Source organism: Pelophylax lessonae (genome assembly GCF_965119305.1).
Source record: "Pelophylax lessonae genome assembly, chromosome: 5".
Classification (NCBI taxonomy): domain Eukaryota; kingdom Metazoa; phylum Chordata; class Amphibia; order Anura; family Ranidae; genus Pelophylax; species Pelophylax lessonae.
In genome coordinates this window covers 66,239,913-66,262,758 of record NC_138772.1, presented here as the reverse complement: position 1 = coordinate 66,262,758, position 22,846 = coordinate 66,239,913, and the positions used below count along the sequence as shown (strand labels likewise).

At 43.3% G+C, this 22,846-nt stretch overlaps 1 protein-coding gene across 1 annotated transcript in view; it reads left to right on the top strand.

The window, feature by feature from the left end:
* Window positions 1-22,846, top strand: part of CUBN (cubilin) — a 439,455-nt gene that overhangs the window by 305,825 nt on the left and 110,784 nt on the right. Inside the window, exons 44-49 of the mRNA XM_082257511.1 lie at window positions 233-407; window positions 2,126-2,304; window positions 4,441-4,650; window positions 10,836-10,976; window positions 12,509-12,690; window positions 21,756-21,927. Coding sequence (XP_082113637.1) covers window positions 233-407; window positions 2,126-2,304; window positions 4,441-4,650; window positions 10,836-10,976; window positions 12,509-12,690; window positions 21,756-21,927 — 1,059 coding nt within the window. The remainder of the gene's footprint in view (window positions 1-232; window positions 408-2,125; window positions 2,305-4,440; window positions 4,651-10,835; window positions 10,977-12,508; window positions 12,691-21,755; window positions 21,928-22,846) is intronic.

Genomic DNA, 22,846 nt, shown 5'->3' with positions numbered 1-22,846 from the left:
AAAGAGATGGAGATGATGCTTCAGCATACTGAAGCTCCTTCATTGTCCAATCAGCAGGCTGGGTGTGTGTTTATGACCAAACTGTGCTGATGTTGCAGTATTAGGGTGAGGACCTGTGCTGTCTGGCATTATCATTTTGGCTGAAAGGAATGACAAATGCTTTGGCAGGTAAAATATTCTCCTTATATATGTGTGTAAGCAATCCATTAATGCATCACTTCTTTCTGTTTAGCATGTGGAGGGATCATCTATGTTACGGATTCCAATCCAAGTGGCTATATTATGTCACCCAATTATCCCAACAATTATCCTACTAACATAGAATGTGTGTGGATAATCATCGTGCCAAATGCAGAAGCGGTGCAGCTGGAATTCCAAGACCAATTCTATATTGAACCCTCTGACAAGTACGTATTTATGGGCAACTGACACTGCTTGTCATCCATTTGCCTGTGCTTGTTTCCTCTGTCAGTGCAGTAACCATTAGCAGCCAATCACATTTCTTTTTCCGTTGTCCAGTATACTTTTTATCGGTAGATGCTGATTGGTTGATATGAGTTACTACAATCTTCAGTCTTTTCCCCATAAAAGTGACAAAAAGAACTTGTCCGTGACATCTATTATTATGGGTGCTTTTGTTTTCTAATCAATTTGGTTGCTACAGGCAGCAGAGAAATGTCTTTTACATTAAATATTGGGGCAGATTAATGCTAAATACAGTTTCTGTTGGGAGGCCCAGGAAAGTCAATGGCAGCACATCAAAATGCATGTGACATACATTTTAATTAATTGCCGACAGATATTAACAAGCCTTGGTCAGTGGCTGCTAAACCCACAACAATAAAATCAGTCTGTATATGCAGTAAAGCATGCTTGTTATACTCACTGTGGAACCTAAGGGGTTAATCCTCTACATTGTGTAAAAAGGCTGTTTTATCCTGTCTTCTCTCCTTTTCTTGCATTGCCCCCAAAATATGTCCAGATAAGACAGAGTAAATGGAGTCAGGCTGCACATGCTCAGTTTGGTGTGCATTGCTAGAGAGGTTTTTTTTATTTTTGGGAGGGTGCATGTGATCAGCACAGGGCCAATCAGCACTGTCCAGGCAGAGGGTCAGGGGTCCTGCATCCTGGTTGAAAAGCCAGTGCAATATGAAATCTCCTCCTACAAGCTTTAACCTGGCACTGATAGAAGTCACAAGACTGCTATATACTGCTGATGAGAAAAGGTATTTAGCATTTAGTTTATATTCACTAAAATAATTGTATTTCTATGTTCTGTGTACTGTGGGAGACCAGATATAGTGAATGCAGGTTTAGTAACACTTTAACCCTATCCACTCCAAATTCTATATTCAAAAACACAATAAAAATGCAGGTTACACACACTGACGCAAAAATAAATTGCCTACCTAAAGTTATGAAATAATGCACCTCTATTCACATGCATAGCTCTAATAAGGCCATTGATATATTCTGTGAAGTTAGTGAACATCTCCCCAGAAGTGAGGGGAAATCTCACATTTGATGTTTGCCACCGAAACAGGTGTTCCCAGTGGAGAATATCCTCTCTTCCTCTGTCCCAGTAACAACTGTAAGGCCCCTTTCACACGGGCCTGGATCTGTCCGCTGATCCCCTGCTAAGCTGAGCAGAGCAGTCAGATGACAGGTCTGTGTCTGCTCCACGTATGCAGAGCGGACACAGACACAGCCTGCTCTGCTCTATGGTCTGCCAGATGTTAACAGATCAGCTGTCCACTTACACTCGACTGTCCTCCAATCCAGTCCGGCCAGATGGAGGGGAATGGATACCCCTCTTTTTTTCTTTTTTTTTTGTTGGATCAGATCAGGCCCTTAGGTAGCCAGGGGTAAACAGACACAAGTCTGTATACATCCCACTGCCCTTAGAGGAGAATGGAGGGTCTGATCGGGTTCGCCTAAAAACGGATAGCCAGAACTGATTGGATCCCTCCTGTGAAAGGGGCCTAAAACTTTATCTTTCTCCTGCCTCCTGCTCTGCGTTTGTAGCCTCATACTGTATAGATTGGGGGTTATAATTCAGTTTTGCAGTCGGTGTATGGTTAATCGATACTCGCATGTCTAATAAGAACATGTTGTTTTATACCAGGTGCAACTCTAGTTATCTGGAAATAAGAGACGGTGCAGATTCCAGTCAAAGGCTCCTGGCAAAATTATGTGGAAACACTTTGCCAATCACCTACAAGTCACTGGGAATTGCCATGTATCTTAGGCTCAGGACTGACAGCAGTACCCCGCGTGCTGGGTTCAAAGCCAAGTATTCCATTGGTGAGTCCATAAATCTGTATATTTACAAAAATGAAAATATTGTTTCACAAGCGTGTAAAATAGAAAAATCACATAGAAAATGAAGTTAAGCATTACAATAATAAATTAAGCTTTTTTTCACAGGTGGCAGGTTCTAAAAAGCGAGCAGTGGTAGATCACTTCTCAAACTTGGAGCCAGATTACAGGCGGGCAGGAGGCAATACTGCCGCCCGCCTGCAAGGAGGATGTTACATTGAAATACTGTGCTGCTTTTGCTGTGTTTGAAACAAGATTGTGGTTCGGTCCTATTCATTTTAATCGATGCATTTGGCGGGCAACATGCCAAGCGGAAATTAGCATGCCATGCTACAAAGCAGCCCCAACATGCTAGTATGAACTGCCCCATTCAGTGACAGTCAAGTCACCCCTACAACAATGCAAATGCCTGTATTTTACTCTACCCTAGGGAACTTAGCCTTAAATCATGTGCTTTTTTAAAAATATATATTATAGAGTTCCCCTTTAGCAGCCATCCTGTACAGTAAAATTGGGTCTAGAAAGTTTGTTCTGCAGTAGGTGGAGGAGATAACCAGAGGCACTGCAGAGATGGGATTAGAGACATTGGGGTTGATTTATTAAAGGCCAATAGACTGTGCATTCTGCAAAGTGCAGTTGCCCCAGATCTTAGTAAATAGGGCAAAGCTTTACTTTGCAAAGAATACCCCATCACATGCAAGACAAATAAAAATAAAATTATTTTTGCATGCACATGATTGGTTGAAATAAGTCAGACTCCCCCTCATTTACTAAACTATCGAGCAACTGCACTTTAAAGAGAGAAACTGCGCTTGGAAAGTGCACAGTTTATCTGCCTTTAGTAAATCAGCCCCAATGTTTCTATCCTGATTTGAACAATTTCTAAATCAGAGCACATTAAGAAAAGGGGAAGCATCTCTTTTGGGCAAATATTCACCACGTACCAGTTGAAACTTGAAATGAGGCTTGAAAGGGAGTGTCTATTCTGAAAGCTGATGTGGGGAGTACTTAGGGGGACCTAAAGGTGGGTGTCACCAATATGGTGATATTTACTGGCAGTCCAATGAGCACAGAAGAATTGGGGCAATGCCATCTATAAAGTATTACTGTGGTCGCTGAAGAAAAAGTTGAAGTCGGCATTAGGGGTCGGCCAAATATCGGTGTCAGAATCGGAATTAGTCACAAACTTACACATATTACCGATATTGCTTCAAGGGATTGTACTAGGGTGATGCCTGCAGCTTCAGGCATCACCCCGGTACCGTTGTTTAGAGCTGATGGTCATCTTTCTTGCAATGACAACCAATGTGGCTAAGCAGCAGCTTGGCTATTATTGCAAGCAGTGGGAGGGGACATCCTCTGGCTGACCGAAGACCCCGACAAAGCCGGAATCGGCTCTTATCGGGTCTTTGATGTAGGAACCCATAAGCAATGTCATGACATCACTTCCGGTTACTAAAACCTTAAAGGCACCAAACTTGGCGTTTTGAATGCTTTTAAGTGCAGAGGAGAGGTTTTGGGTCTTATAGACCCCAGATCTCTCCATAAAGAGTACCTGTCACTGCCTATTACTGTCACAAGGATGTTTACATTCTTTATAACAGCAATCAAAAGTGATAAAAAAATAAATACATTTAGTGCCGGTTCACACTAGGGCGACCTGTGAGGCGACCTGGTCGCCTCACAGGTCGCCGCAGGTCGCCTCCCATAGGGAAGCTACGGACCCTGTTCTAATAGGAGCGACACAAGTCGCTCCGACCTAGAAAAAGGGTCCGGAGCTTCTTTGGGGCGACCAGGAGGCGACCGCCATAGACTTCAATGTTATGAAGTCCGTGGCGGCCGCTCCGAGGTCGCGGCGCGCTGCTCGCACCGCGATCTCGGAGGTCGCCACCTAAAGTAGCGTCGCGGTAGTGTGAACCTTCGCTAAAAAGGACAGTGAAAAAAATAAAAACTTTAAATGTACAGAATATCGGCACCTGATACCAGCTATCAAAAAAATCAGTATCGGTATCGACCCAGAAAAAACAATATCGGTCGACCTCTAGTCAGCATTATAACCAAGGCTGGAGAGACTGTTTAAGAGTGACATGAATATTCTAATTGATATTTTTCACTTTGCAGCCTTTTGCGGTGGAACTCTTTTTGGTCAGAGTGGTATTATTCAGAGCCTGGGTTACCCATCAAAGAATTACACAGATTCCTCTTTGTGCGAATGGTTCTTCAGTGGCCCTACAGGCCATTATCTGACCATTACATTTACGGCCCTTGATCTTCAAGACTCAACAAACTGTTCAAACGACTATATTGAAATCCGTGAATACAATGCATCTGGTGAGTGCTTAGATAAAGATTGGCTTGTACTTGGAAATGTGAAACACGTGTGGGAAGGTTGCCTATATTTAGTCAGGTCTGTTTCTTATTATTAACAAAGGTTTGTGTCATATTAATAGACTTACAATTAAAATTTATTTTTGCCATCTGTGTCTTATTGGGGAAATTTCATCTTCACTTCCAGGTCCAAAGACACAACAAAAAGTGAAAGATTTACAAAGTAATTCCAGTTTTAATGGCAGTTCAAAATGTTTGATTTTTCCCTCGCTTTCAGTTCAAGTGACAATGTCCCAAAACACATAGAAATAGTACATTTAGACTGAATAGATAGAGAGATGTATTTTAACCACTTTACCACCGGAGGATTTTGCTGTCTTACGTCCAGGCCGCTTTTTGCGATTCGGCACTGCACGAATTTAACTGACAATTGCGCGGTCGTGCGACGCTGTACCCAAACGAAATTTATGTCCTTTTTTTCTCACAAACAGAGCTTTCTTTTGGTGGTATTTGATCACCTGTGCGATTTTTACTTTTTGCGCTATAAACAAAAAAAGAGCGTACATTTTGAAAAAATAACAATATTTTTCAAATTTTTTTATATGAAATTCCCCCCCAAAAAAATGTAAAAATCTAATTTCTTTTAAATTTTTGGCCAATTTGTTTTCTGCTACCTATGTTTGGTAAAAAAAATCACAATAAGCGTATTTTGATTGGTTTGCACAAAAGTTATTGCGTTTACTAACTAAGGGAAAGATTTCTGTCATCTTTGGTGTTTTTTTTTAAAGAATAATGGCGGCGATCTGCGATTTTTTTTTGCAGGACTGCGACATTGCGGCGGACAGATCGGACCCTTGACTGACATTTTTGACACTTTTGGGGGTACCAGTGACATTACTACAGTAATCAGTGCTATACATATGCACTGTTACTGTAAAAATGACGCTGGCAGGGAAGGGGTTAATTTTATTGGAGAGGGAGGGGTTAATGTAAGCCTGGTGCTTACTAACGTGTGTGGGGGGAGGTGAATGAGTGACACAGGGACAGATCGCAGGTTCAGCTATGCTGAACCCTGCAATCTGTCACTGTCTGTCACTTAGGAGATCCGCCCGCTTTGTTTACACAAGCGTGCGGATCTCCAAACTCGATTCTCCGACGATCGTGGAAGAGCGGCGGTGATCACTTGATCACTACTGTATATAAATGAAAAAAGACCGAAAATTTTGATTAAAAAAAAGATATTTTCTATTTTGTTACAAAACATATCTAATAAAATCATTATTGTCCTAATCATAAATGTAGGTCAGAATGTATTCTGCTACATGTGACAAGTGCTGGCAATGATCGAGGGCTGATCTTGCTATCACTGCATTTTTGGGGACACTATACTATTGGGGATACAAATATTGTTCTGATCGTGAGCAAGATGCTGATCCGCACAGACACTATACTGGTAATAGCGGTGATCCGTGACTTATATTGTGACTGTGATAGTACGGCGTATAATCTGGTGCTAACTGACACTGGCTGGAAGGGACATTAACTGACTAACTGACATTGCTAGTGACACTAATACAGTGATCAGTGATAATACTGTACATTAACACTGTACTAACTGCACTGGATGGGTGACAGGGGTGATCAGGAGGGCAGTTAAGGGGTTAACTGTGTGCCTACCAAGTGTATGTGTGCTACTTTTACTAACTTTCTGGCTGGGTTTCTCTCCTTACTTTCATTTCTGAATAGCAGGGAGAAATCCAGCCAGAGCCTGTGTTTACAAAAACATAGATCTGTGCTGTGATTGGCCACAGCTGATCAGCAGGTATACAGCCTAAATGATTGGTTGTAATCTGCTGACAAACTGGCGCTGTGTCTAATCACAGCAGGGGTCAGCAGGGGGCATGTGAATGCAAGCCCGGAAACCAGGAAGTACACCGGGATGTACGGGTATGTTGCGATGCCTGGCTGTGCTGCCGACTCACAGTAAATGTACTGTGGGTGGGTGGCAAGTGGTTAAAGCTGAACTCTGAGCTGGCGTAAAATATACCCAAGCAGTTACATAGTTAGATAGTCGGTAAGGCAGAAAAATGACACCAGTCCATCCAGTTCAACCTGTGGTGTGTGAGTGTGCTTGTGTTTATGTCAATAGTAAAACGTATATCCCTGTATGTTGTGCCAGCTAATAGTTTTTTTAAACTATACATGTTCCCTGCTGATACCACTGCTTGTGGAAGAGAATTCCACATCCTTACCGCTCTGACAGTAAAGAACCCTCTATGCAGTTTAAGGTTAAACTGCTTCTCTTCCAGTTTAAGTGAATGACCACATGTCTTTTTAAACTCCCTTTCACTGAAAAATGTTTTCCCTGTGCTAAGGTCATTAGTACGGTATTTGTACATCGCTATCATATCCCCTCTGAAGCGCTTCCTCTGCAAAGAGAATAAGTTCAATGCTTGTAGTCTTTCCCCATAGATGAGATTCTCTAGTCCCTTCATTAGCTTTGTTGCTCTTCTCTGGACTTTCTTTCTAATTCCAGCGCATCCTTCTTGAGGACTGGTGACCAGAACTCAATGGCATACTCAAGATGTGGCCAGCCCAGTGTCTTGTAAAGTGGGAGAATTTTCATCTATCTCTGGAGTGAATCCCCTTTTTAATGCATGCTAACATTCTGTTGGCTTTGCTTGCAGCAACTTGGGATTGCATGCCATTGCTGAACCTGTCATCTACTAGGACCCCCAGGTCCTTTTTCATCCTGGATTCCCCCAGAGGTTCTCCCCCTTGCGAGTAACTTGCGTTCGTATTTTTAGCACCCAAATGCATTATTTTGCATTTTCAACATTAACCATTTGCCGATTGCTAACAGTAATCCTACTGTGGCAGTGCGGCTCCCCTGGGTCCAACGAGGTAGACCTACGTCGCTGGACTCCTAGTGATTTCAGGGGTGCGCGCTATTTAGACACAGCAGGAGTCGGGCCGGAGGAGGAGAGGCGGCGATTGCTGCGTCCCTTCCCTGATCTTTGGGGAAACTGTGAGAAGACCCGCCTGCTTGTGTAAACAAAGCAGACGGATCTTCTCAGTGACAGACAGGAGGAGATCACAGGATTCAGCATAGCTGAACCTGCGATCTCTGTCTGTGTCACAGAACCCCCCCCCCCCCACAGACACACACACGTCAGTAAGCATGAGGCATACATTTAACCCATTGATCACCCATAGGGTTAACCCCTTCCCTGCCAGTGTCATTATTACAGTAACAGTGCATATTTTTAGCACTGATTACTTTTGTAATGTCACTGGTCCCCCCAAAAGTGTTAAAAATGGTAGTTAGGGGTCCGATCTGTCCGCCGCAATGTCGCAGTCCCGCTAAAAATCGCAGATCGCCGCACGTAACAGGAGGGAGGGGCCAGGAGCACTGAAGAGGGACCCAAGAAGAGGATGATCCGGGCTGCTCTGTGCAAATCCACTGCAACGGAGCAGGTAAGTATAACATGTTTTTTATTTTTATAGGAAAAAACCCGAGACTTTTCAATTGCTTTAAATTGCAATAAATAATAACTGTTAATAGTACTATTTTGCGTTTCCATCTCATGAGTTTAAAACTCATTCTTTGAAAGTTTGATAGGTTTTAAGTGTGGGAGGTGGGTTTAAGTGTCAGATGGGTTAAAGTTAAGAAGGTAAAATGGAACGATGGGCAAAAAAAATAAACAAATTACATATAAAAAATGCAGTCTGCAACTAGCACTCAATTCAAAGGTTGGTAACAAGATGACCAGATTAAAGTCTCCTGTCTGTGCTAAGCAGTCATAGAAGGCAACACATTTAAAAACAAAAGCAGTACAGTCTGAAATAGCAAATACCTCAGAGACCTCAACTAGCCCAGGGGTTGCAAAAGACTTCTAATGAGGTCGTGTTGTAAATGGTCTGGTGTTTAGTTTTAAGAATACCCATCTGTGCGGTTGGGGTGAGAATCTATACTGAGATACAGCTGAACTTCACAGAGTTAAGTTTCATACAATTTCCATAATTCTCACTGTTGCTTTACATTAAAGCTGCCCATGCCACACGCACTCATGCAACCCCATACCATCAGAGATGCAGGCTTCTGAACTGAGCGCTGATAACAACTTGGGTTGTCCTTGTCCTCTTTAGTCCGGATGACATGGCGTCCCAGTTTTCCAAAAAGAACTTAAAATTTTGATTCGTCTGACCACAGAACAGTTTTCCACTTTGCCACAGTCCATTTTAAATGAGCCTTGGCCCAGAGAAAAGGCCTGCGCTTCTGGATCATGTTTAGATATGGCTTCTTTTTTGGCCTATAGAGATTTAGCCGGCAATGGTGAATGGCACGGTGGATTGTGTTCACCGACAATGTTTTCTGGAAGTATTCCTGAGCCCATGTTGTGATTTCCATTACTATAGCATTCCTGTATGTGATGCAGTGCCGTCTAAGGGCCCGAAGATCACGGGCATGCAGTATGGTTTTCCAGCCTTGACCCTTACGCACAGAGATTGTTCCAGATTCTCTGAATCTTTGGATGATATTATGCACTGTAGATGATGATAACTTCAAACTCTTTGCAATGTTTCTCTGAGAAACTCCTTTCTGATATTGCTCCACTATTTTTTGCCGCATCATTGGGGGAATTGGTGATCCTCTGCCCATCTTGACTTCTGAGAGACACTGCCACTCTGAGAGGCTCTTTTTATACCCAATCATGTTGCCAATTGACCGAATAAGTTGCAAATTGGTCCTCCAGCTGTTCCTTATATGTACATTTAACTTTTTCGGCCTCTTATTGCTACCTGTCCCAAATTTTTTGGAATGTGTAGCTCTCATGAAATCCAAAATGAGCCAATATTTGTCATGACATTTCAAAATGTCTCACTTTACACATTTGCTATGTTATCTATATTGCATTGTGAATAAAATATAAATTTATGAGATTTGTAAATTAGTCCATTCATTTTTTACTCACAATTTGTGCAGTGTCCCAACTTTTTTGGAATTGGGTTTGTATATATAATAACAGTATTATAAATATAACAACTTTATCATTACCATTGTCCTTGGATAAATATACATCAGATATATATTAAGTTTAGTCTCTAAAAACTCAGAACTTTAGGCTGCATTTACACTTGAGCGTAACGTTTTACCGCGTTTTTACCGCAATTTTACCGCGATTTTGGAGGCAGGTATTGACATCTATCAAAAACACTGGTAATCAGCCCAAAAAGAAGCTCATGTACTTTTTTCAGCTACATGTGCTTTGCAAAACGCTCAGATGTGAACAGGGGCCATTTAAATGAATGGGGTTTTACTTGTTGGGCGTTTTGGAACGCTTTTTTTTTGAGCATTTTTGGAGCTGAAAAACACTCAAAAACGCCCAGGTGTGAATGGAGCCTTATTCTGGTGAAGGATATACTGGTTTTTGGAACATGAAGCATTGTTCTATGGAAATATAGATGTACCCAGGGTAGTGGGCATTAATGATGTTTCCTCTGAGCATAATAAAACACTCCAGTAACTGTTCCAAAGATTAGGTGAACTCTACTTAAAGCAGAATTACACTGCATCTGAGCACTACAAATCAAATTTAATTCAGTTTTTATATTCAAAGCAAACTCCCCCATCCATCCATGTCTCCATGCTTTATTTTGTTGAGAAATCACTTTGTAAAACACCCCCCTAGCAATTCTGATGGTGGCCATTTTGAGTATTGATTATTAATGTAGCATTTACTTCCTGAAATCATTCTGCCCTTAACTCAGGCATGCTGGCAGGAGAACATAATATACTTTCCTATCTAATTCAAGATAGAAAATCTATTTCTAAATCTATTTACTAATGCTGGCAGCATAAGGATTAAAAATAGTCAATGTTGATTGAGAGATTGAAGTTCTGATTTAACTATTTTTTTCGCTTTTGAACCCTTTTATTTTTCTGTTGTCTATGTCTGGTTTATAATATCTTATCTGTAAATATTTCTTGCACCATTTTTTTTTTCATGTAATGATATTAAAATTGTTAAGGTAAATCTCTGAATTCTCAAACTAGAAATGAGGGAACGCTGCCTCTTTGAAGAAGCTAGTATAAAATATGTAGGATTCCTGTCTAGGAGAAGCAGCGAATGTAACAATATTTTTCGTAGTGGTCCTTTAAAGGAGAAATATGATTTCTTTTCTAGGGAAATTGCTTGGTAAATTTTGTGGAAATACAGTGCCTCTGGCCGTGAGGACATCAGATAGTTTTGCTTATGTAAAATTTGTCAGCGATGGATCTGTGAATGCCAAAGGATTCAGACTGCAGTATGAAGCTAGTATTGAAGGTAACTGAAGAAAAGCCTTAGGATGCTTGTAAGAAATACTGGATGTATCTTTGATGCCTTTGCTTCATAGTAATGTTGCGTTGTCGTGTTTTGTCTTACTTTGGCTTTGTCCTCTCTCATAAACTGAAAGGTAGATCCTCTTCATTCCATAGAAGATGCTTGAAAGACACTTAAAGCGGAGTTCCACCCATTTTTAATAGGTTGGATTACATAGATGTATGTAATACCCTTTAAAACGACTTTTACCAATGGAAACTTTTTTTTTTTTTTGCTAGTAAATACCTTAATTTCTGCTTTATTCCTCCTCTCCTCACTTCCGGGTCCGATCGGCGATGACGTCATTCGGCGATTCGCAGTGTGTGCTGGGATGTATTCCATGCCAGAAATCTCGCAGTATTACCCAGGAGCTGAGCTGTACTGTGTGTATTCAGGCCGTGACCTGCCCCGCCTCCTCTCAGTGAGTTGTACTGTATGCATTGTATTCAGGCCGTTCTCTGCCCCGCCTCCGCCCCGCCTCCTCTCAGTGAGCGAGGACTGAAAGCATTATATCCTCACTGAGCTCACTGAGAGGAGGCGGGGCGGAGGCGGGGCAGAGCACATCCTGAATACAATGCAAACAGTACAACTCACTGAGAGGAGGCAGGGCGGAGGTGGGACGGAGGCGGGGCAGGTCACGGCCTGAATACACACAGTACAGCTCAGCTCCTGGGTAATACTGCAAGATTTCTGGAATGGAATACATCCCAGCACACACTGTGAATCGCCGAATGACGTCATCGCCGACATAGATCTAAAGTTACGAAAATGGGTGGAACTCCACTTTAAGGGCAAATAAAGGTATATAGCCTGCAGATATGTCTGCAATTAGGCCCTCCCCACAGACATGTATAATTACCCAACCATGCTCCTCATCAACTTCTCACCTGTCTAAGCTCCAGTGTCGGCTGCTGTCAGAGCTTAGACTGGGGATAACATTTTGCCCCCCCCCCCCCAACATGACCATGTGTTTGGGCCTGGTTATTGGCCACTCAGGCCCCATCCTATGGGGAGGCCATGTGCTCCCCTACACATGGAAGCCTACACATGGAAGCCTTGCTCCGTTAGTGTGGCTTTGGAAGTATACCTGAGAGGTGGACTATCTGCAGACACTGCCACTTTTCCCTAAATGAGTCACATGGCAGTGTCTCTTTAAAGGGAACCTGTTGCGAGAAAACTAGAGTGTTGCCATTGCTAATCTCCTTTTAAAAATACTGGTTGACTGGCTGTTATGCTGCACGACTTGATATTTTTTGAATCACTGACCTTGAACAAGTATGCATAACAGGGAAGTAAGAAGAAAATCAGAACACCTTATCTACATATGTGTTCTGCCCAGTTACTCAGAGTATTAAAGCAAGAGGGTCAGACTGTCAGGCTGGCAGCAGGCATTATTAAAAGAAGATTTCAGCAATGGAAGTCCCATGTTTCTCCCATAACAAGTTTTCTTTATTAATAAGTGAATAACACATGGTTTAACATATATTGTATTTCAGAATGTGGAGGAGAAATTGATGGAAGCACTGGGGTTTTGAGCTCTCCTAATTATCCCAACCTGTACCCGCATGATCGTGTTTGTGATTGGAAAATAACAGTACCAGAAGGGAGGCGGGTCACTCTGACAGTTCATGATCTACGGCTGCAGGACCAGCAAAACTGTGACTATGACTATGTGGCTGTAAGTGGTGTTTAATATTAAAGCTAAACCCTAGATACACAGCTTAATACACAGTTAAAATATACAGTGTTTATACAGTGGGGAAACAATTATTAAATCCTCTAAAGATTTTGTAAATTTGCCCACTGACAAAGAAATGAAGGGTCTATAATTTTTATCATAGATGTATTTTAAATGATATAGGCGGAATATCAAAATGAAACAAATGTTATAAATTGAGTTACAGTTCAGTGAATAAAATAAGTATTTGATCCCCAAGCAAAACATGACTTAGTACTTGGTGAAGAAACCCTTATTGTCAAGGACAGAGGTAAGATGTTTCTTGTAGTTGGTTACCAGGTTTGCACACATCTCAGGAGGTAGATTTTGGTCCACTCTTCATTTTCAGATCTTCTCTAAATCCTTAAGGTTTCTTGGCTGTCGTTTAGCAACTCAAAGTTTCAGTTCCTCCATAAATTTTTTATAGGATTAAGGCCTGGAGACAGGCTAGGCCACTCCATGACCCTAATGTGCTTCTTCTTGAGCCATTTCTTTGTTGCCTTGGTGGTATGTTTTGGGTCATTGTCATGCTGGAAGACCCATCCATGACCCCTCTTCAGTGTTCTAGCTGAAGGAAGAAGGTTCCCATCCAAGATGTTCCAATACATGGCCCCATCCATTGGCCCCTCAATGTGGCAAAGTCAGCCTGTACCTTTAGCAGAGAAACAGCCTCAAATCATAATGTTTCCACCTCCGTGCTTGATTATAGGGATAGTGTTCTTAGGGTCATAATCAGCATTTCTCTATCGTTCATTGACGGACACAGCTCCTGATCTTCTTAACCATTGGGTTATACTGTCCCCTACAGGATTAGGACACTAGTCAGAAAAAACTTGACCATGCCTATGGGCAGTCCCAGGGGTATACCCCCACTCTTAGCTATAGGCAGTCAGTTTTTTTCTGTCAGGAATAAGGGCCTAGTTTCTTGCTGGGATCTTCGGTCCTGGCAATTTTTTTCCTTTTTAATGGATTTTTCTATTTTTGCTGTGAGAATCTTCAATCAACTACCAAACTGAGCGATGGGCTGGATATTTTTAAAAATCCAGTGGTCACCGTGCGCAGGCCTCAGCTTAACGCTAGGTCGACTGTGAAATAGCCTCACTGGACAGGGGCTGGCCTGCGAGTTAAATGTCTCGCGAGGTCGCATATGACCTGGCCTCGGAGTCACAGCGTTCCTCCAGGCCGATAGCCCCCCTATTTCAATGGAGAGAAGGTTTTGTCTGGAGTGATACCCACCCTGTTCCTGGTATGGCAAGTAGCTGTCCCCCCTCTCCCCCTAGAGGGTTTTGGGTTGGACGTGGGCCCCTCCTTGGGACATACGGACCCCCGGGTTCTCCTTCCCGTGCAGGGTCCCCTTCTCTTGGTGGCCCCTGCAGACACTTTGCCCCTCATCTGCCTACCCCCCCTTTACCCATGGGGTGGCCATGCCACCTTTTCAGGTCAGTCTGGGGTGCTGAGCTGGTGATGGAGGTGGTTGGGGTGCGCCGCTGATGACTGGACGATCGGCTTTTGGGAGGGGGCTGTACTTGGTGGGGACTGCCAGGGCCCCCCTTCCTGCTGGTGTAATTTTTTGGGCTCTTGGGACCCCTCCTGGGCCTCCGGGAGCTGCATTGGTACCACGCTGGGCCACCATTTTCTTGTAGCCTGTGTGCTGTAGATTCGGCAGCCATGTTTGTGTAGCCTCAGTGGCCTTTTTCTATTGGTTTCTCATTGCTAATGGCGGCGGCCATGACTGTGAAACATACAGTATATGGGCAGTGATTTTGGCGATGGGAGCCCCTCCTTATTCCGTGGTGCTGACTCCTGGATCTTTCTCTTCCTGATCTCAGCATGTGTGTGCAGATAGCCTGGTGCTGCGTTGCCTGATCGGTGGGTGTTGAGTCTCGTGGAGTCCTCTCCCTCTCTGCTATAGGATCAGTTGGTGCTCTGTGCCTGGAGACCTGTGGAGCTGCCAGAGCAGTGGGGGTGTCCCTAGCAGTGTTTTTACACCTTTTTTTGTGGGTCCCCCTTTTTCACTCATTGAGTCCCTGGAGCACATTTCCCCACCTAATCCCCTGCCAGAGACTGCTGGGCCCTCTGGGTTTCTACAATACCTTACTGCACTGACGGCGGTACCTGGAGTCTTTGGTGTTTAAGGTGGATTTGGTCCTGGGGAAACAGGATAGCAAAAAGCGTTCCCCGCCTTCACCTGCCTCATCTGTCTCATCAGACCCTGAATCTGATTCGGCCGCCGCAGACACGAGTGACCATGTTGGGTCTGTGTCCACACACCCTGATTTCTCAGATAGTGAGGATGATTCCTCTGTTCCTGTAGCACATGAAAAGGCGCCGGTGGATGCACCAATTGTCTCTGGAGGGCTTACTTTGGCAAAATTGTCACTGATCAGTGGGGTTGTCCAAAGCGCTCCCCTTGTGGTCTCTAAGTGTTTTTCTATGGGGTCCCCTTATAAGGACTCCCTGATTAAAAAGTGTACTGTCCCACCTGTGGTGGACTCTCTGGTTTCTAGGTTAAACAAAGCAACTATGAGTCCGGTTGAGGAGTCCCTGGCCTTTAAGGACCCGGCTGACAGAAAAGCAGAGGTTGTGGCCCGCCATATGTACACTGTGGCTGGTTCAGCACTTAGGCCGGTTTTTATTAATGCCTTGGTGTCGAAAACTCTGACCGAGTGGGCCAAGCTTTTATGCCTGGGACCTGGGGGGCAGACTTGTATAAAGTACTCGAAATTTCTACTTGAGTAAAAGTACAAGTGCTCGATCAAAAAATTACTTGAGTAGAAGTGGAAGTGCTCGCAGAAAAAGTTACTTAAGTAGAAGTACTAAAGTATTCAACATTTTTTTTACTTAAGTATTGCAAGTAGTTTTTTCAAAAAATTTGCTACTTAAGTACTAAAAGTAAAAAGTACCAGTAGTTATAAAAAAAAAATTCTACTCAAGTACTGAAAGTAGAAGTACAAGTACTGTGTTATGTAGTTATTAAAGAAAGAAGTCAAAAGTATGAACACCATATTGTTTTTATTATTTCAAATGATTTATTCAAATGATTAACCTGTGTTTGTTAGTAGTTTCTTGATGCACTTTAAGCGCTGTAGCACCATTTATTTGTTTGTTTCATATTTTCTTTTTATTGGAAAGATTTGGTATAGCAGCTTTTATTATACACAGCCTTTATTTTCGTATGCGCTGATTTACAAATGACATTATACACATTTTTTTGAGCTTTATGCAACCTGCCATCTACTGTTCTGGCAGTGGTAATTTTTTTAAAAGTAACGAGTAACTATGCAGCACAAAAAAAAAATACTTGAGTAGAAGTATCGAAATCATTGAAAAAATGTAGTGAAGTAAAAGTAGAAGTAGGAGAAAAAAATTCTACTCTAGGAAAGTACAGATACCGCATTTCGGTACTTAAGTACAGTACTTAAGTAGTTCTACTTCGTTACTATACATCTCTGCTGGGGGGGGAGCAGCTTCCCCCTGCCTTTGCTGAGCTGGCAGACCAGTTGGTCTGGGGGCTGCAGTTTGTCTGTGATGCCTCTTTGGATGCAGGTCCTCTGATTTCGGGGCTGTCTGTCTCAGCAGTGGTCCTTAGGCATGTTATTTGGCTTAAATGCTGATCTGCGTACTAGACTTCTAAGAAGGCCTTATCTGATCTCCCCTTCCTAAGGGATTACCTGTGTGGAGCTTCCCTGGATGACATTAAAGGTCTCACAAGGGGGAAGAGTACCTTTCTTCCGCAGGCTAGTAAGGGCAAGGAGCCCCAATGTCATTTTTCGTCCCTCAGGGTCTCAAGACAAGGGATCAAAGCCATTCAGGGCCTCCTCCAGAGTATCCAGACAAACCTGGTCTGGCAAGCCAAGAGCAGGCTTCTCCAGACCTGTGGACAAGGCTTCCTAAGCATGAAGGGGCGCCCTCACCTGTATGTGGGGTGGGGGATGTCTTCCCTGTTTTCTGGAACCGTGGACCTCCCTGGTACTGGACAAGTGGGTCCAGGAAGTCATATGGTCTGGCTACAAGATCGAGTTTCAATCTTACCCTCCATAAAGGTTTTTTCCCTCCAACTTGTGCCTGTCCCCAGACCGCTTACGGGGTCTCTTTGGGGCAGTGCAAGACTTGTTGAGCCAAGGGGTGATTGTCCCGGTTCAGACTTCAGGAAGGTTTTCAGGGTTTTTTTTCAAACCTGTTTACTGTCCCCAGGAAGGAGGGCAGGGTGCGTCCAATTCTGGACCTCAAGGCGCTAAACTGCTTTGTGCGGGTGCAGAAGTTCCGAATGGAGTCCATTCGCGCGGGAGTGACATCCCTGCATCAGGGGGATCTTCTTGCTTCTATCGACATCAAGGACGCTTACATTCACATTCCAATATGTGTTGGTCACCAGCACTTCCTCCACTTTGCCGTAGGAGAGGAGCATTATCAGTTTGTGGTGTTACCCTTTGGTCTCGCCTCGTGTGGGGGGGCGTCCTCTGAAAATATTCTGCTCAGGGGGTCTGGACACTGGAAGAGTCCAGACTGCCAATCAATGTACTGGAGCTCCGAGCGATCAGACTTTGTCGGGATCTTTGGACTGATCATCTTCAGGGTTGTCCGGTGTGAATTCAATCAGGTAATGCCCGGGGGTGGAAAATTGGCAGGCAGATTACCTCAGTTGACAGGCATTGGACCAGGGCGAATGTTCACTTCATCCGAAGATGTTTCATCAGTTGGCCTCTCCTCTCAACAGGAAGGTGCAGAGGTTTGTGGCATGGTCTCCTGACCCTCTGGCGGATGCCACAGACGCGCTAATGGCTGGGGGTCAGTAATATCAGATTTACGCCTTTCCCCCTCTCAAGCTTCTGCCAAGACTTTTGTGCAGGATTAAGGCAGAAGGGATTCCAGTCCTCTTAGTGACTCCAGACTGGGCTCGCCGGTCTTGGTACACCGATCTGGTACGGCTGGCCGCCGATGTTCCTTGGAGACTTCCTCTCAGGGAAGATCTGCTGTCCCAAGTGCCAATCTTTTACCCTGCTTTACAGTCACTGGCTTTAATGGCTTGGCTGTTGAAAGCCAGGTGCTGAAAGATAGAGGTTTATCTGGTTCAGTGATTCCTACGCTGTTAAAAGCTAGAAATTCTACCTCTAGGAAGATCTACCATCGTACATGGAAGTAATACAACGCGTGGTGTGAGTCTCTTGGTGTTCATCCTCGCTCCTTTTCAGTGGCTCAGATCTTGACCTTCCTCCAATTGAGGGTTGAGCAATGCCTGGCTTTGAGTACTATCAAGGGCCAGGTCTCGGCCTTGGCGGTATTCTTTCAGTGACCATTGGCAACACTTTCCTTGGTGCGTACTTTTATACAGGGAGTTTGACACTTGGCTACTCCGGTGCAGTCTCTATTGCCGCCTTGGGACCTCAACTTGGTGCTTTTAGTCCTCCAGAAACCTCCTTTTGAAAATCTTAGGGAGGTTCCCCTGCTTACGTTATCCCAGAAGGTTGCGTTTTTGTTGGTTTTTCGCCCCTGTTCGACGTTCTTTCCAAAGGTTGTCTCTGATTTTCATTTGAATGAAGACATTGTGTTGCCTTCCTTGTGTCCCAGGCCAAAACATCCTAAGGAAATTGCCTTGCATTCCTTGGATGTGGTTCGGCAATTAGGGTGTACCTGGCAGCTACGGAGTCTTTTAGGAAGTCAGACTGACTATTTGTGCTCATGGACGGACCTCAGAAGGGGTTGTCCGCTTCTGCTGTGACCATTTCCAGATAGATCAGACAGACAGTGTTTCAAGCCTATTCAATTAAGGGTCAGGTTCCTCCTTTCCCTACTAGGGCGCTTAGTGCCTCCTGGGCCTTCCATCATCAGTGATGCAGGTTTGCAAGGCAGCTACCTGGTCATCTGAACACACCTTTGCAAAATTTTATAAAGTGGATGTGTTGGCATCTGTGGATCCTTCATTTGGCTGCATTTGAGTGCCTATAGCTGAGAGTGAGAGTATACCCCCTGGGACTGCCCATAGGCGTAGTCAAGTTTTCTTTCTGCCTAGTGTCCTACTCATGTAGGGGGCAGTATAATCCAATGGTTAAGAAGATCAGGAGCTGCGTCCGTCAATCAACATCGAGAAATAGATTTTATGGTAAGATAAAAATCCCATTTTTTTCTTCCCTCAAATACGGCGAGTTGATTTGATGCCAAAGAGCCCAATTTTGGTCTCATCTGACTACAACACTTTCTCACAATCCTTCTCTGAATCATGTAGCTGTTCATTGGTATACTTCAGATGGGCCTGCACATGTGCCTTTTGAGGAGGGGGACCTTGCGGGTCCAATAGGATTTCAATCCATGGCATTGTATTGTGTCACCAATGGTTTGTTAGGTGACTGTGGTCCCAACTGCCTTGAGATCATTCACAAGCTCCTCCCGTGTAGTTCTGGGCTGATCCCTCACTTTTTTCATGATCACCCTTACCCCATGAGGCAAAATCTTGCATGGAGCTCCAGATTGAGGGCAACTAATGGTTTTTGGTATTTCTTACATTTGTGAATAATCACTCCAAGCTTCTTGCTGATGGTCTTGTAGTTTATTCCTGCCTTGTGCAGGTCTACAATCTTGTCCCTGATGTCCTTTGGTGGTCATGCCCATGATGGTGAGGTTTGAATGGAAGAAAGAGATTCTGTGGACAGGTGTCTTTTATACACATAACGAGTTGTCGATAGGAGCACCTTCTTAAATTGACAGAACTAATCTGTGCGCCACATGAGCACATGCTCTTGCCAGTCTGTGGGAGCCAGATATGTTGGTTGGCAGGGGATATTTCACTCTCTGAACTGCGACTCAGTCTATAACATTTGTAACTTGTGTTTTTTCTGGATTTTTGGTTGATATTCGGTCTCTAGCATTTAAAATACACCTATCATAACAATTATAGACCCTTCATTTATTTCTAATTGGGCAAACTAACAAAGTCTGCAGGGACCAAATAATTATTTACACCACTGTAGGAGCTGTTTTATCAGCCAAAAGATTTGCATATCTCTCCCTCAAAGTTTTACAGCCCTGCCAGACAACAGAGCCAGGTTGGTAAGCTGACTTGTCTTTTACTGTAGTTAGGCATTATAGCTTGATCACCTTCCAGCCCTCAGCCTATAATTAGACAATGTTGCCCCTCCTTATTCAAGTCCTGCTGTACAGGGGTTTGCAGGAGGCTGATAATAATACAGTATCGGATACTTACAATAATTGCATTCAAAAATACATGTATTGATTTTTATTTGTGTTTTTGTGTTTGCTGTAGGATTTACAATTGACTTTTACACATGGATACAGATACAGATATGAAAATGTTAAGGCCTCTGTCAATGTTTTAATCGGGGAAATTTCCCCTCACTCCCTGTCTGGTCCCAGAAACAAGAATATCTTCAACAGGGACACAGACAGCAGGAAAATCGAATAGAGGTTATAAGCCCAAAACCAATTCAAAACCAAAAAAAAAAAAAGGTTTGGGATGGAGTTTCTTTATTTTAAACTATCTGCCTAATGGGTAAAGAGTTTTCGGACTGGAAAACTGGGAGGGGACATTTCTTGGGTGCGTCAGAGGTCCACATTTACATCTAATATTGCAAATGAAAGTGATTAAGTACTTTCCTGCTAATACTGTACACTAGTCAGGGCCTGGCATACCCAAACTCTGTTTTGTGATTTTTTTCCATGCCTGTCAGGCAATGTGTGTGCAATTGATTCTTTGAGGAAGGGCTTTGTGTCCCTTATCTCTATTTGTGTAAAACAGTTACAAGATGTGTCAGGCTTAGTGAATGAGGCTTAAACTCAACTGGTGCAGTCAAGACTCTATGTACAGTTTGGGCCTAGGGTCCAAGGGGCTGCAAAGGGATCATTTTAAAGGCTTATACCAAATGGTTTCTGCTTTTCAGTGCTGTTTTTACCTTAAAATGTTTTGGGTCTGGTCAGCTTTATTGTATTCTGCTTTACTGTGGAGCACCTGAACCACTGCACCCTTTCTTCTCTGCGTACAGAATTGGGTAAGACATGTTTTATGGACCTTGCTCTGTGCACTGGTGTGCAGTCATGTTAGAACAAGAATGGGCCATCCCCAAACTGTTCCCACAAATTGTCCTCACAAATTGTCCAAAATGTCTTGGTATGCTGACGCCTTAAGAGTTCCCTTCACTGGAATTAGGGGCCAAGCCCAACTCCTGAAAAACAACCCCACACCATAATCACCCCCCCCCCCCACACACACACACACCAAATGATTTGGACCAGTGCACAAAGCAAGGTCCATATAGCAAGAGTCCTGACCTTAACCCAAAAGAACACCTTTGGGATGAATTAAGGCAGAGACTGTGAGCCAGGCCTTTTCATTCACATCAGCGGCTGACTTCACAAATGCACTTCTGGAAGAATGGTCAAACATTCCCATAGACACACTCCTAAACCTTGTGGACAGCCTTCCCAGAAGAGTTGAAGCTGGTATATCTGCAAAGGATAGGCCAACTCAATATTGAACCCTACGGACTAAGACTGGGATGCAATTAAAGTTCATGTGTGTGTAAAGGCGCGTGTCTAAATACTTTTGACAATATAGTGTACATTCTGTGTGCAAAACACTGCAACGGTTCACTCAGTTTTTTTCGCATTAGGAAATAAAACAATATGATTTTGTTCAGGACAGAAATTAAAAGTTGTTATGAACTGAAATTTGTGATTTTTATTGCTTATTTACCAGATTAATTTGTTATGTCTGTGAATGTAAAAGCTCACACTTATCTTAGTCGCTAATTCACACCCTTCACATTTCTGTATAATGCTGATTTATAACATTATATTGTGTGAATTCTAGAACAATGAGGAATTGCATTTAGAAATTAATTTTTGTTTTGTACAAGCTCTTTGGACACTTTGTCAAATCGCTGAGGATTATCTTTTTTTTTGAGACATATAATGACAAAAGTAGTATTAGATTGTTAATTCTAGTACTCTATTAAAGATATACAGTATAATAAATATCTTGTGTAAGTTTCCTGTTACATCTTGGTTCATCTTAGATGTACAATGGTTACCGGACCCAGTCACCTCTCTTGGACAAGCTTTGTGGCAATATCGCTCCAGATACAGTTATCAGATCTTCTGGGAACACCATGAAAGTTATATTTGTTACAGATGGGTCTGTTTCCAATGGAGGTTTCAAGGCAACATTCACTTCAATGGAAGATGCAGGTAGTGGATTTGTTTTGATTGTAAATAATATAGACCTTTACAATAGATATTTAAAATGTTCTTTGAAAATGAACCACTGGAAAACATCTAAAAAAAAAATTTGGAATTTACATATAAGGGAGCTGTTATGCCAGCAAATGATTTGCATTTTCTGCCCATATAGTCCCTTCATGCAGCTCAGCCAGAAAGATGATACGAATTACTCTGATAGAGTTAGGGCTCTTTCACACGGCCGCTCAGTTTTTTATCTCCGCTGCGACACTTTTTTTTTTTTCACAGACACGGATGACACTTGTGTCATCCGCTCCGTATGTCCGCATATTATCCCATCCGTTTGCGGATGATATACGGACATAATGTTAGTCTATGGGGATTGCGGATGTCAGCGGATGACACCGCTGACATCCGATTTTGCATCAGTTCCGTTTTTTTAACGGAAGAAAAATAGGGTTCTGTTCCGTTCCAAAAAACGGAACAGAACAGAAAGGACACAAATCGGATGTCAGCGGATGGTCATCCGCTGACATCTGCAACCCCTTTGACAAGCATTATGTCCGTATATCACCCGCAAACGGATGGGGTGATATACGGACATACGGAACGCCTGTGTGAAAGAGCCCTTAAAGTAGAAGGCAGATCAAAAACATTTAAATGTGCCATCCCCTTTTCTCCCCATTGCCCCAGATTTTTTCTTTGCATTTATGTGAACAAAAAGCACCGATCTCTCAATCCTCATGGTGTGGCTGGTGCGGTTGTGCAGTTGGTGTCAGGGAACTTTTTTCCCTCCTCCAACAACAGTTAGAACAATGGACCTCGGGAGGTAACGTCATTGGTTTATGGAATTCATCCACATTGTTGCCCCCCCTCTGCATTACACAGAAGAGTCGGCGCTTTGTACACATGATTGGCTTATAGCAAT